Source organism: Pseudophryne corroboree, chromosome 4, assembly GCF_028390025.1.
Source record: "Pseudophryne corroboree isolate aPseCor3 chromosome 4, aPseCor3.hap2, whole genome shotgun sequence".
In the NCBI taxonomy this organism is placed as follows: domain Eukaryota; kingdom Metazoa; phylum Chordata; class Amphibia; order Anura; family Myobatrachidae; genus Pseudophryne; species Pseudophryne corroboree.
In genome coordinates, this window is record NC_086447.1 from 652,524,668 (window position 1) to 652,537,729 (window position 13,062).

At 41.9% G+C, this 13,062-nt stretch overlaps 1 protein-coding gene across 6 annotated transcripts in view; it reads left to right on the forward strand.

Annotated features, from left to right (window-relative positions):
• Positions 1 to 13,062, forward strand: part of SIPA1L2 (signal induced proliferation associated 1 like 2) — a 795,004-nt gene that overhangs the window by 374,886 nt on the left and 407,056 nt on the right. For all 6 annotated transcript variants that reach the window (XM_063917773.1, XM_063917774.1, XM_063917772.1 and 3 more), the window contains one exon: positions 9,153 to 9,286. In XM_063917773.1, coding sequence (XP_063773843.1) covers positions 9,153 to 9,286 — 134 coding nt within the window. The remainder of the gene's footprint in view (positions 1 to 9,152; positions 9,287 to 13,062) is intronic.

Consider the following 13,062-nt stretch of genomic DNA (forward strand, 5'->3'; position numbering starts at 1 on the left):
TATGTCCAGACGACAGCTCATCATCAGAAGTCTGATTCGCTGTTTGTCGTTTATGATTCCCCCAAGATTGGTCGGCCGGCTTCTAAGCAATCAATTGCTTGTTGGCTCAGGTTGACCATTCAACAGACCTATACTTCGACCACTCTGCTTTTGCCGACGTCTATTCAGGCCCACTTGACGAGGTCTGTGGGCTCTTCTTGGGCAGTTGCCCAAGGTGTCTCGGCCTTACAGTTGTGCTGAGCTGTTGCTTGGTCTGGTTCGAACACTTTTGTGAAATTCTATCTGTTCGACACCTTGGCCAAGGATGACCTTCAGTTTGGTCAGGCGGTTTTACAGGGGTTTCAGCACTCTCCCACCCATTTGGGAGCTTTGGGACTTCCCCATGGTACTAAAGTACAGATCCCCAGTATCCACTAGGATGTTAGAGAAAATAGGAATTTAATACCTACCGGTAATTCCTTTTCTCGTAGTCCATAGTAAATATTGGGCACCCATTCCTGCTTACCTGAGTACGCTTTTGGTTGGCCCGCCGTTGCGGTTCTGTTATGTTGGGACGGCTGTGCTATACTGCTTAGGTTGGTGTTGCTATCCTCTGTTCTGGTTAGCGCCCTCCTTTCGGTTATGGTTGTGTGTTGGCTTAGTGCCTCATCACTGTTATACCTGTTTTGTTTTCTTTTCTCGTGGTATGTCCGTCTCCTCGGGCACAGTTTCCTAGACTGAGTCTGGTGGGAGGGGCATAGAGGGGAGGAGCCAGCACACACATACACACACTAAAGGTTTTAAAGTGCCAGGCTCCAGTGGACCCGAGCTACAAACCCATGGTACTAAAGTACAGATCCCCAGTATCCTACGACTACGAGAAAAGGAATTACTGGTAGGTATTAAATTTCTATTTTTGTAGAAGGGGATTTTCTATATATAAATAAAGGGAACTAACATAGTAACATAGTTAATGAGGTTGAAAAGAGGCAAAATGCCCATCGGGTTCAACCTGTATTCTGTATTTGCTGAGTTCATTATAATGTCCCTGCTGAAGTAATGTTTTATGTTTAGTTAACAACTATAAATCATGTTCTTACCAAATTATCAATGTCAGATTTTAAATGCTATAACCTTGGATATCTTTTTCAGTCAGAAAGGTATCCAATCCGTTTTTAAATGCATTTACAGAGTCCGTCATTACCACCTTCTCTGACAGGGAATTCCAAATTCTTATTGACCTAATAGTGAAGAACCCTTTCCTACGTTGTGTATGGAATTTTCTCTCCTCTAGCCTCAGCGGATGCCCTCGTGTCCTTTACAGAGTTCTTTTGATAAACAATTCCTCTGATAACTCTTTGTAATGTCCCTTTACATATTTGAAGATATTAATGATGTCTCCTCTTAGACGCCTCTTTTCCAGTGTATACATATTCAACCTAGTAAGCCTTTCTTCGTAATCCAGTCCCTCTAGCCTTTTAATCAATTTAGTAGCTCGCCTTTGAACCCTTTCAAGTTCACCGATATCTTTTTTATACTGAGGTGCCCAAAACTGAACACAATATTCCAGGTGCGGACGTACCAATGATTTGTACAGCAGCAGGATTACACTCTCATCCCTTGTCTAAATTCCCCGTTTTATGCATGCTAGCACTTTACTTGCCTTCTTTGCTGCACTTTGACATTGTATACGGTTATTAAGCCTATTATCAATGAGTACCCCCAAATCTTTTTCCAATACTGTTACCCCTAGATTTTACCCTTTTAATGTGTAGGATGCAAGTTTGTTTTTAGTCCCAAAGTGCATAACTTTGCATTTTTCTATATTGAACCTCATTCTCCATTTAGACGCCCAGATTTCAAGTTTAGATAAATCATTCTGTAGAGACACCACATCTATTTCCGAATTAATTACCCTACACAGTTTAGCATCATCTGCAAAGATTGACACTGTGCTTTCCAGGCCTATTTCTAGGTCATTGATAAATATGTGAACAGCAGTGGCCCGAGTACGGACCCTTGCGGTATTCCGCTGACTACTGGTACCCAGCTGGAGGACATCCCATTTACCACTACTCGCTGTACCCTGTTATCCAGCCAGTTACTTATCCATGTACAAATAGTTTTTCCTAGGCCAAGCTCCTTTAATTTGATGATCAGTCTCCTGTGAGGTACTGTATCGAAGGCTTTTGCAAAATCTTAATAAACCACATCTGCTGCTTTTTCCTGGTCAAGATTGTCGCTCACTTCCTCATAGAAGCTAACTAAGTTAGTTTGGCATGATCTGTCCCTCGCAAACCCATGCTGGTTCTGCTAATAATCTTAGCGGTCTGCAGATACTCCTGTATGCTATCCCTTATAATTCCTTCCAATATTTTCCCCACCATAGATGTCAAACTAACTGGTCTGTAGTTAACCGGATGATTTTTAGATCCCTTTTTAAATAATGGTACTACCTCAGCTATTCGCCAATCTTTTGGTACCATGCCTGATCTAATTGAACTATTGAATAACAAGAGAGAGGTCTTGCTAGTTGTGACCTAAGCTCCATAAGAACCCTCAGTTGAAGTCTATCTGGGCCAGGTGATTTATTAATCTTAATTTTGTTTAGTCTCTCCCGGACTACTTCTTCACTTAAACAAACAAGTATCTAGCCATGAATCATTACTATCGTTATGCACTACTCCCACCGTCAGTTCTTCTTTGGTGAACACTGATGAAAAAAATTTGTTCAAAATTTCCGCTTTTATTTTGTCATCATTTATCAATACGCCACAGTCATCTTTTATTGGACCTACGTTTCCCTTTTTTAACCTTTTACCGTATATGTATTTAAAAAACTTTTAAGGATTGGTTTTACTCTCTATAGCGATTTGCTTTTCGTTTTCAATTTTAGCTGCTCTTTACTTTTTTGCTTCTTTTATTGCATTTCCTGTAGTACTGGAATGACTCCTCCTTTCCATTAGATTTAAATGCTTTGAAAGCACGCTTCTTTTTATCCATTTCTTCCTTGACCACCTTATTAAGCAACATTGGTTTGAGTTTATTACTCCTCCGTTTACTGCCCATGGGAATTAATTTGTGAATATTGCTATCCAGAAACCCTTTTAAAGCATCCCACATTTCCGTAGTGTTCTTGCCATGAAACAAAACTTCCCAGTCAATGCCGTTCATTGCACATCTTAGCATACTGAAGTTAGCTTTTCTAAAGTTAAATGTTTTGGTTGATCCCTTATAGCTATGCTTCTTGAAACTAATGTCTAATGTGATCATATAGTGATCACTGTTACCCAAAGTCTCCCCAACTTTAGTGTTTTATATAATGTCCACATTATTGGTAATTACTAGATCCAGAATAGTTTTACATCTAGTTGGGTCCTCAACTAATTGAGACAAGTAGTGATCCTTAAACATATTTAATAACCTGTTGCCCCTAGCTTTAACACATGAATCGTTACTCCAATTTATATCAGGATAATTAAAATCCCCAATCACTAGGATGTCCCCCAATCCCGCAGCCTTTTCAAGGAGTTGTTCTTCCTCATGTATGCTAATATCCGAATGTTTGTATCATGTGCCTATGACTAGTTTTTTTGCATCAATACCCCCACTTGAGATTTCAACCCATAGTAACTCCACTTTATCTCCAATCCCCTCATAAATAACCTCCTTTAAGTATGGTTTAAGACATGGTTTAACATAAAGACATACACCTCCTCCTCTTTTGTTAGCCCTGTCCCTCCTAAAAAAGAGAATACCCCTCCAAGCTTGCAACCCAGTCGTGAGATTTGTCCCACCATGTTTCCTTAATACCTATAATCATACTGAGCCTTTCATGCTAACAATTCCAATTCCCCCAATTTACCTGCTAGGCTTCTTGCATTCGCAAGCATACATTTTAGTTTAATGTTTCCCTTATCCATTTGTTTTTTTAAAGGTATCCTCTCATTGTTCACAAATGCCTTCCTAGAGTTACTCTTAGTGACTGTTCTCCTCCCGCCCTCTCCACCCCATCTTACTTAATACAGCCCACCTTACTATTCTCTTTGATCAACACATCGAGTCTTTCAAAACTCTCCACCCCAACATAAGTATTTTCCCTTATGCTACATGCATCATTTTCTATATGCTGTAATGATGACCCATTATTGTTAATAACTGTATTGGCAATACCTTTGGTAATACCCTTTTTTTTACCCTTCCCCCAGGCTCCTAGTTTAAAAGCTCCTCCAACCTTCTAACCATCCTTCCCCCCAGCACCGCAGCCCCCTCCTCATTCACGTGCAATTCATCCCGACAAAAAAGATGGCACCTAACTGAGAAGTCCGCCTAGTGTTCCAGGAACACAAACCCCTCCTTCCTACACCAGGCTCTAAGCCACACATTTACCTCCCTAATCTCCCTCTGCCTCCCTGGGCTAGCACGTGGAACAGGTAATATTTCAGAGAATATTACCTTAGATGTCCTTTCCTTTAGTTTCAGGCCTAAGTCCCTATAATCTTTCTTAAGGACATCCCACCTACTCCGCTGCGCTCAACCTTGTGCCAGCCCTGACTTCCGCCGCCTCACTTCCGGTTTACGATTGTCTCCCCCAGCATCCAGTCCAACAGCGAGGAAAGTAGCAACATACCAAGTAACTTTATTGAATAAAATAATAATAAATAAATACATTTAAAAATAATAATAATTATTGCTCGCCCCACTCGGGATCGAACCCCAGGGTGCACGCATTGCAGCCAGTGATGTGGTAAGAGTAAGCACCCCTTTTGTATATGTGATATGTTTTGTCGGATTTGCTGCCCCGTTTTCAAAAAAGTCAGATTGAATCCGACAAGCATGGCGGCACAGCAGTGGAGACCATCTGGAAGTCATATTTATGAGATAGGAACCGGTGGTACAGTGGATTACATGTTTCTATCCATTTGATAGCAACGAAACCTGGAATGCTTTCTGAGATAATAAAGCTGTTTATGCTAATAAAATCCAGAACTTAGTACACAATTTAACGACAAAATGAATAGTGTGAACAGGGCGGCAGTGTGGCATTGTATTTTGTAGAAGGAGATTTTTTTATAAAGGGAAGTAGCAACATACCAAATAACTTTATTGAATAAAGAAGATATAAATATACACATTTTAAAAAATAATAATAATTGTGCTCCCCACTGGGGGTCAAACCTGAGGGTGCACGCAGTGCAGTCAGGGACCGTATTCCAAAGGTCACAGCCATCTATGGTGAGTGTAGGCACCCCTGGTGTATATGTGATGTGTTTTGTCGGATTTGCAGCCCTGTTTTAAAAAAAAGGTCGGATTGAATCCAACAAGCATGGCGGCACAGCAATGGAGACCATCTGGGAGTCATATTAATGAGATTGGAACCAGTGGTACAGTGGATTACATGTTTCTGTCCATTTGATAGCAACGAAACCTGGAATGCTTTCTGAGATAATAAAGCTGTTTATGCTAATAAAATCCAGTACTTAGTACACAATTTAGCGACAAAATGAATAGTGTGAGCAGGGTGGCAGCGTGGAATTGTATTTTGTAGAAGGCGATTTTTTTTTATATAAAGGGAAGTAGCAACATACCAAATAACTTTATTGAATAAAAAATAATAAATACATTTAAAAAATAATTATTATTGCGCACCCCGCTGGGGATCGAACCCCAAGGCTCATGCATTGCAGCTGGTGACCGTATTCATTAGGCCACAGCCATCTGTGGTAAGAGCAAGCACCCCTGGTGTATATGTGATGTATTTTGTCGGATTTGCGCCCCGTTTTATAAAAAGTCGGATTGAATCCGACAAGCATGGCGGCACAGCAATGGAGACCTTCTGGAAGTCATATTTATGAGATAGGAACCAGTGGTACAGTGGATTACATGTTTCTATCCATTTGATAGCAACGAAACCTGGAATGCTTTCTGAGGTAATAAAGCTGTTTATGCTAATAAAATCCAGAATTTAGTACACAATGTAACAACAAAATGAATAGTGTGAACAGCGCGGCAGCGTGGCATTGTATTTTGTAGAAGGGGATTTTTTTTTATAAAGGCAAGTGATTTATGGTTCTTTATTGTCACAATAAATATCAGCCAATCAGCAGGTGGCCCTAGGAAGGGTTTGTTGGCTATTTAGGCACGCGCTGTTCAATTTAGGAAAAGCGCCGTCTGGTGGACAGAAAGTAGTATGCACATGACAATTATAACGTGATGTTACATTTATAATGCAACTTATAATGGGACTTACAACGCAAGGAGCGGGAGCGAGTTGCATGGCACCCGCTACATGGTACGCTGCAACGATATTTGAGGACTGTATTTCTTTGCTTTAACACCTAATAAGTTTGCACAGATCATAGTTATCAGTGCAGTGTTTCTTTTTGGATGGGTTTGCCAAGGTTTTTTTACTTCTATTTGCTATCGGTTTTGAGCTTCAAAAACTGACTGACATTAATTGAATGTTAAACCCGGTGGATGATAAAAATAATTACAGGTTTTTTTTACAGCAACATAACGGCGATCATGCTCGGGTTCTGTCGATTTTGGTCTAGAACCAAAACAGAGTGAATTATACCCATTACTGCATAGATTTATTGTGTAGTTTCTTTTCTTGATTCTTTGCATCAATAGGCAATAAATAATCATCATCATAATCAGAATGATAATAATAATAATAATAATATTATTCAGCGAATTTCTCCAAAAGATTAATGAAGCGAATGATGATTTTGCATATTACAAAAATACACATCTTAGATTATTTACTATAAAAAGTGATTTGTACAGAGCCAATATGTTTAAAATGTATTTGCCGTACTGCTGTCATTCACAAAATATGAGTGCAGACGTCTCTATACCTCCGAGACGTCCTGATTTTGACTGGACAAGTCCGCTTTGCGGGTACTGACTCACCAACCCACCCACAGGCTGTAGTGTCCTGCAATGGGGGATGGGAGGTCCTCTCTCATCTGCTGCACTGCTTAGCAGAGAAAGTGGTGAATAGATGGGTATCCGGACTCAGGTCGACGCCAATTGGTCGACACACCTTAGGTCGACATGGACAAAAGGTCGACATGGACAAAAGGTCGACAGGAACAAGGTCGACATGGGAACAAGGTCGACATGAGTTTGTCACAATTTTTTTCTTTTTTGGAACTTTTTCATACTTAACGATCCATGTGGACTACGATTGGAACGGTAATCTGTGCCGAGCGAAGCGGAGCAAAGGCACCATGCCCGAAGCATGGCGAGCGAAACGAGCCATGTGAGGGGACGCAGTGCACTAATTGGGGTTCCCGGTCACTCTACGAAGAAAACGACACCAAAAAAAACATAAAAAACTCATGTCGACATTTTTCCATGTCGACATTGTTCCTGTCGACCTTTTGTCCAAGTCGACCTTTTGTCCATGTCGACCTAAGGTGTGTCGACCAATTGGCGTCGACCTAAGGTGTGTCGACCTTTTTGTTGTCGACCTGGAGTCCCAGACCCAATAGATGCTATGCACATGTGCGCAGCATCTGGAGAGAGGGAATGGGGGCAACCCAGCAACTCCCGGAGAGCTGGGCATGCCCCCAGTGTGACGAGCCCATGGTATGGCATGTCCCATGCAACTACGCCCTCTTTCCGAGTATGTGAAAAATTCCCAACCCCTTGTTCATAGAAGTTGGGCAGTATGCTCAGGGCTGTTTCTAGCCAATTTGGCTCCAAGTGCGAGATTTAAAAATGTGCCCCCCCATGACATAAAAAAGTGCCCCCCCCCCACACACATACCTAGATAAAACACAACAACTTGCGCGCGCACCCGACAAGGGGGCGTGGTCTCATCTAAATGGGTGTGGCCTCATTTGAATGGGCATGGCCTCGTCTGAAAAGACTACCTCACAATCCAGTTTTTGACCACCACAGGAAAAAAAAATTCTACCATATTAAGCCCCACACAGTAATGCCCCCTGCACCATATTTTGCCACACACCGCAATGCCCTTGATACATTAAATCCCCACACTACGGCAGGCAAGAGTCCCCATTTCACACATTATGGCAGGTGTCCCCATTTTACACATTGAGAGAGAGAGAGAATACTTACAGAGGCGATTACCGCTCTTCGGCCCGCCTCACCTGTCGCTCCTCGCGCCAGCCTTTCCCTCTTCCTAACTTGGATCCCCCTCTGTACTCCGCTCGGGGGGGGGAGAGTTTCGCGGAGTGACGGGGTTGCGTCGTGACGTAACGACGCAACCGCGTCATTCCGTGAAACTCTGCCTCCCGAGTGGGTCGCTCGGGGAGAAATAGGAGGGGGAAGCAGGGAGCCACAGTTAGTGCCGTGGCAGGCGCCCAGTGCGGTTGCACTGCTCGCCTGCCCCAAGAAACGGCCCTGGGTATGCTATTTCCTGATAAATTTGGTGTATTTGGTGCTGATATAGATGTAATATCTTATCCCAGAGTGATAGAAGAGATCAGGTAGTGGTTTGACAAGTTTAAGAACATTGGTAGCCACAAAACTCTTTGAAATTTTCTACTTAATCATATCTGTTCTTAGGCCCCTTCCCCTTCTCTAAAAATACCCCTTCAATGCCACATGTACCAGCCGCTGGCACACATACAATTTTATATGGCAATACCATACCTCCTAACTGTCCCGAATTTCGCGGGACAGTGTCGTTTTTTTTAGACTGTCCCGCTGTCCCACCCTTCGGTCGCAGTGTCCCGCGGTGGGGGAGCAGTCGGGAGGCACCTGCACTTGCTGCTCTGCTTAGTGCGCTGCTTAGCAGAGCAGGGATGAATAGACGCTGTGCGCATGTGCACAGCGTCTATTCAGTGGAGACAGAAGGAGAGGGGGCATGCCAGCAGCTCACGGAGCGCTGGGCATGCCCCCTCAGTGACAAAAATGGGGCGTGGCTTGCAGTCGCGGGCCCTACCATGAAGCCATGCCCCTTTTCGCCACACCCCCGCACGTGTGTCCCTCTTTGCATAATAAGAAAGTTAGGAGGTATGCAATACAATACTCCAGTCTCCTCAAAGCGAGTCTGCTGTAGCCTAAGTCGGGGCATTTGGGAGTTATGTAGTTGTGGTTAATTTTTACAATAATTTTACACATTTATTAGGTTAATTATTATTATTATTATTATTATTATTATTATTATTATATAAAACTTTAATTTTTTTCCCTAGAGCATCAGAATTACTTTGGAATTGATGACAATTTGGGACCTATAGCAGTCAGTATTCGCAGGGAGAAGGTGGAAGATATCAAAGAGAAAGAGATTTCTCTGTTCAGCTATCGTATTGCTTTCCGAACAAGTGAGGTAATTATTCTCCTTTGTGCATGTTTTGCCTTTTCAAGTTATTTATAAAATCGGCAGGGAATTAAATGATGTGATGCATGAGTTTTTAATTGTACTCTCATCTAGACAAAACTGAATACATATTGCTCTATTTGTAATGCAGACCTTGAACATTGCAAATACAGACACTTTTTGTCAGAATATAATTAGTTTGGCTATCAGTTACTAACTGGTAATTTATATAATGAATCACAGTCTATTTTTATAATTAGCACCCTGTAATTTTAAGCAAGAAACTTTCCCCTTTTAAATGTGAATATGTATTTATTAAGCCTTGGAGAGATACAAAGGGGAGAGAGATAAAGGGGTGTATGTACTAAGCCTTGGAGAGAGAAAAAGTGGATGGATACAAAGTACCAGCCTATCAGCTCCTAACTGCCACGTTACAGGCTGTGTTTGAAAAAAGACAGGCACTGTGTGGTTGGTACTTTATCTCTCTCCTCTTTATCTCTCTCCAAGGATTGATTTCCTCTTGGTAATAAACATACTGGTTGGTATGCATGACATATCGCATTGTGAATGTGATGCATCCCGCCACTCATCACATGCATGTCGGCATTTACTAACGCTGTATGCATGAAAATTTCAGCAAAGGACAGCTCTTCCGATGAGAGCGGTCTTTTGTGGTGTGGGGACTATGGCTTTAGGACCCACGTGCTGCTGGGGTAGGGGGGCTGGGAGGGATCCGATTGGATCCATCTCAGGGGGCAATGCAATAGAAGCCAATAGGCTTCTTTAGGGAAATATAGAGACAAGATATAATAAATATATCAGGAAGCGCTATAATCAAAGAAATATGTAATTTATTAAAAATCAATAATATACAATTTATATATTAAAAAAGTAGACATATAACTAAATAAATAACTCTCTCATCCGTGTCTCTAATAATGTATTCGTCCGTAGTGACAGTGTTCATTTAATTCAGAATTATTATTACTTGCTGTGGGGTCTTGATGTAATTAGCCTGTACTGCACTTGTCTCCTTCTAATTTGTCAGTCTTGTGGTATCACGAGGATTATAGTGGCAAGCACGCCAACATGCAGTGTTTCCTCCGTGAGATGTTACTGTGAGCACACTTGTAGGAACAGCTGGTGGGAGGGCGCCGATATGATGATATCCCGGCGCTATGCTACACCCCCGTCCGTTCTCAGCTGACAATGTCCTGTACCGTGTTGTGCAGCAAAAAGAGGATCCCTCTTACCGGACTTGAATGTATCACTTATGCCGAGGAGTGTTTGGCAGCAGACTCCCGTATCAGCGGCGGCTTTGTGATGTCCGTGAACGGCTTTCTTTGAAGCACAGCCGTGGAGACACTTTGAATGAATGGGTTGTTTGGAAGGTCCTTACGCGTTTCTCCGCCCCTTTCTCACGGCGGTTTCGTCAGAGGATAATAATTCTGAATTAAACGAACACTGTCACTACGGACGAATACATTATTAGAGACACGGATGAGAGAGTTATTTATTTAGTTATATGTCTACTTTTTTAATATATAAATTGTATATTATTGATTTTTAATAAATTACATATTTCTTTGATTATAGCGCTTCCTGATATATTTATTATATCTTGTCTCTATATTTACAAAAGTGTTGGTATTCCAGCAGTACCAATTTTGGGAGCAGCTATAATCATAATATAAAAACGAGCAGAACAATTGACTTTACAAGCGCTAGGAGATTGTATATATATTCTTTAGGGAAATACTACATAAAAATGGCATTATCCACTGCATCCAAACTATGTTTTGTTTTTTGTTTTTTATTATATTGAAGAATTTATAGATTGAGAAGCATAGTGAATAGAACACAGAGCTGTGTGCTGTATGTTAATACAGGTTGAGTATCCCATATCCAAATATTCCGAAATACGGAATATTCCGAAATACGGAATTTTTTGAGTGAGAGTGAAATAGTGAAACCTTCCTTTTTCTGATGGCTCAATGTACACAAACTTTGTTTAATACACAAAGTTATTAAAAATATTGTATTAAATGACCTTCAGGCTGTGTGTATAAGGGCCCTCATTCCGAGTTGTTCGCTCGGTATTTTTCATCGCATCGCAGTGAAAATCCGCTTAGTACGCATGCGCAATGTTCGCACTGCGACTGCGCCAAGTAACTTTACTATGAAGAAAGTATTTTTACTCACGGCTTTTTCTTCGCTCCGGCGATCGTAATGTGATTGACAGGAAATGGGTGTTACTGGGCGGATACACGGCGTTTCAGGGGCGTGTGGCTGAAAACGCTACCGTTTCCGGAAAAAACGCAGGAGTGGCCGGGGAAACGGTGGGAGTGCCTGGGCGAACGCTGGGTGTGTTTGTGACGACAACCAGGAACGACAAGCACTGAAATGATCGCACAGGCAGAGTAAGTCTGGAGCTACTCTGAAACTGCTAACTCGTTTGTAATCGCAATATTGCGCGTACGTCGGTCGCAATTTTAAGAAGCTAAGATTCACTCCCAGTAGGCGGCGGCTTAGCGTGTGTAACTCTGCTACATTCGCCTTGCGAGCGAACAACTCGGAATGAGGGCCAAGGTGTACATGAAACATAAATTAACTCTGTGAATGTACACACACTTTGTTTAATGCACAAAGTTATTAAAAATATTGGCTAAAATTACATTCAGACTGTGTGTATAAGGTGTATATGAAACATTAATCTATTCTGTGCTTAGACTTAGGTCCCATCACCATGATATCTCATTATGGTATGCAATTATTCCAAAATACGGAAAAATCCGATATCCAAAATACTTCTGGTCCCAAGCATTTTGGATAAGGGATACTCAACCTGTAGTACAATAAGTAACATACGGCGGGGGGAGGAGGGGTGTACAATAAAGAGTAGATTTGGGGCACAGTAGTGAACATGTAAACAAGGAGGGGGCACAAATATAGAACATGTGAAGAAAAGTAGTGCAATTAAGAACATATATATGGACAGCAGCAGTAGCACAATACAGTACATATAGGTAGTGCACTTATGAATGTCAGTGACATGCAGTTAGGTGAGGCAGAGCCTTTCCTGTCATACTAACGTTTAAACCAGAGTTTTGATTATGTAAAGCATATGAACAATACAAAGAATATATTAGAAATATCTTCTTTGCATTATTCTAATCATTGTTATAGTCAAATCTTAGGACCAAAAAGTCTATGGAATGTGAGACAGTGCCTCGTCTGCCTACCTTTTCTGCATGTCTCTGATCAAAACTCACCAAATTTGCAGCAGTATGTGCTGCTGCACCTGTGTATAATGTCCACATGAACCCTTTGGCTCATATATTGAGTGTAAATCTGGCTCAGGTACTAGGCAATACCTCATGAGCCATTTACCTCACCGCACGTCCCTGATGGATGTAGTGGGCCTGATTCTGAGCCACATGTTATACCAGTGTCGGTTGATTTTGCCTCATGAATGATTGCCACTTTAAAAATACGCCCATTGTCAGCAGACATCCCATACCTCCAGCAGTCTCGGACCCACTGGTGTATTTATAATGGGTGCAGTTTTGATGGCTGCACCATTTCCCTAGTGCCCAGAGCTGTACAGCCTCCTCCTCTCTAGAAACGCCCCTGCTCATATCCTAGTACATATAACCCATGGAGTCTTATGGGTATGTTATGAGAGTATAGCAGTCACTCATGTTGAAGGCCATATTCAGATGGAAAATCTGCACATGGCATGGGACTGGTGCAAGTTTTGATGGTGCGACCTATGGTTGCATCCA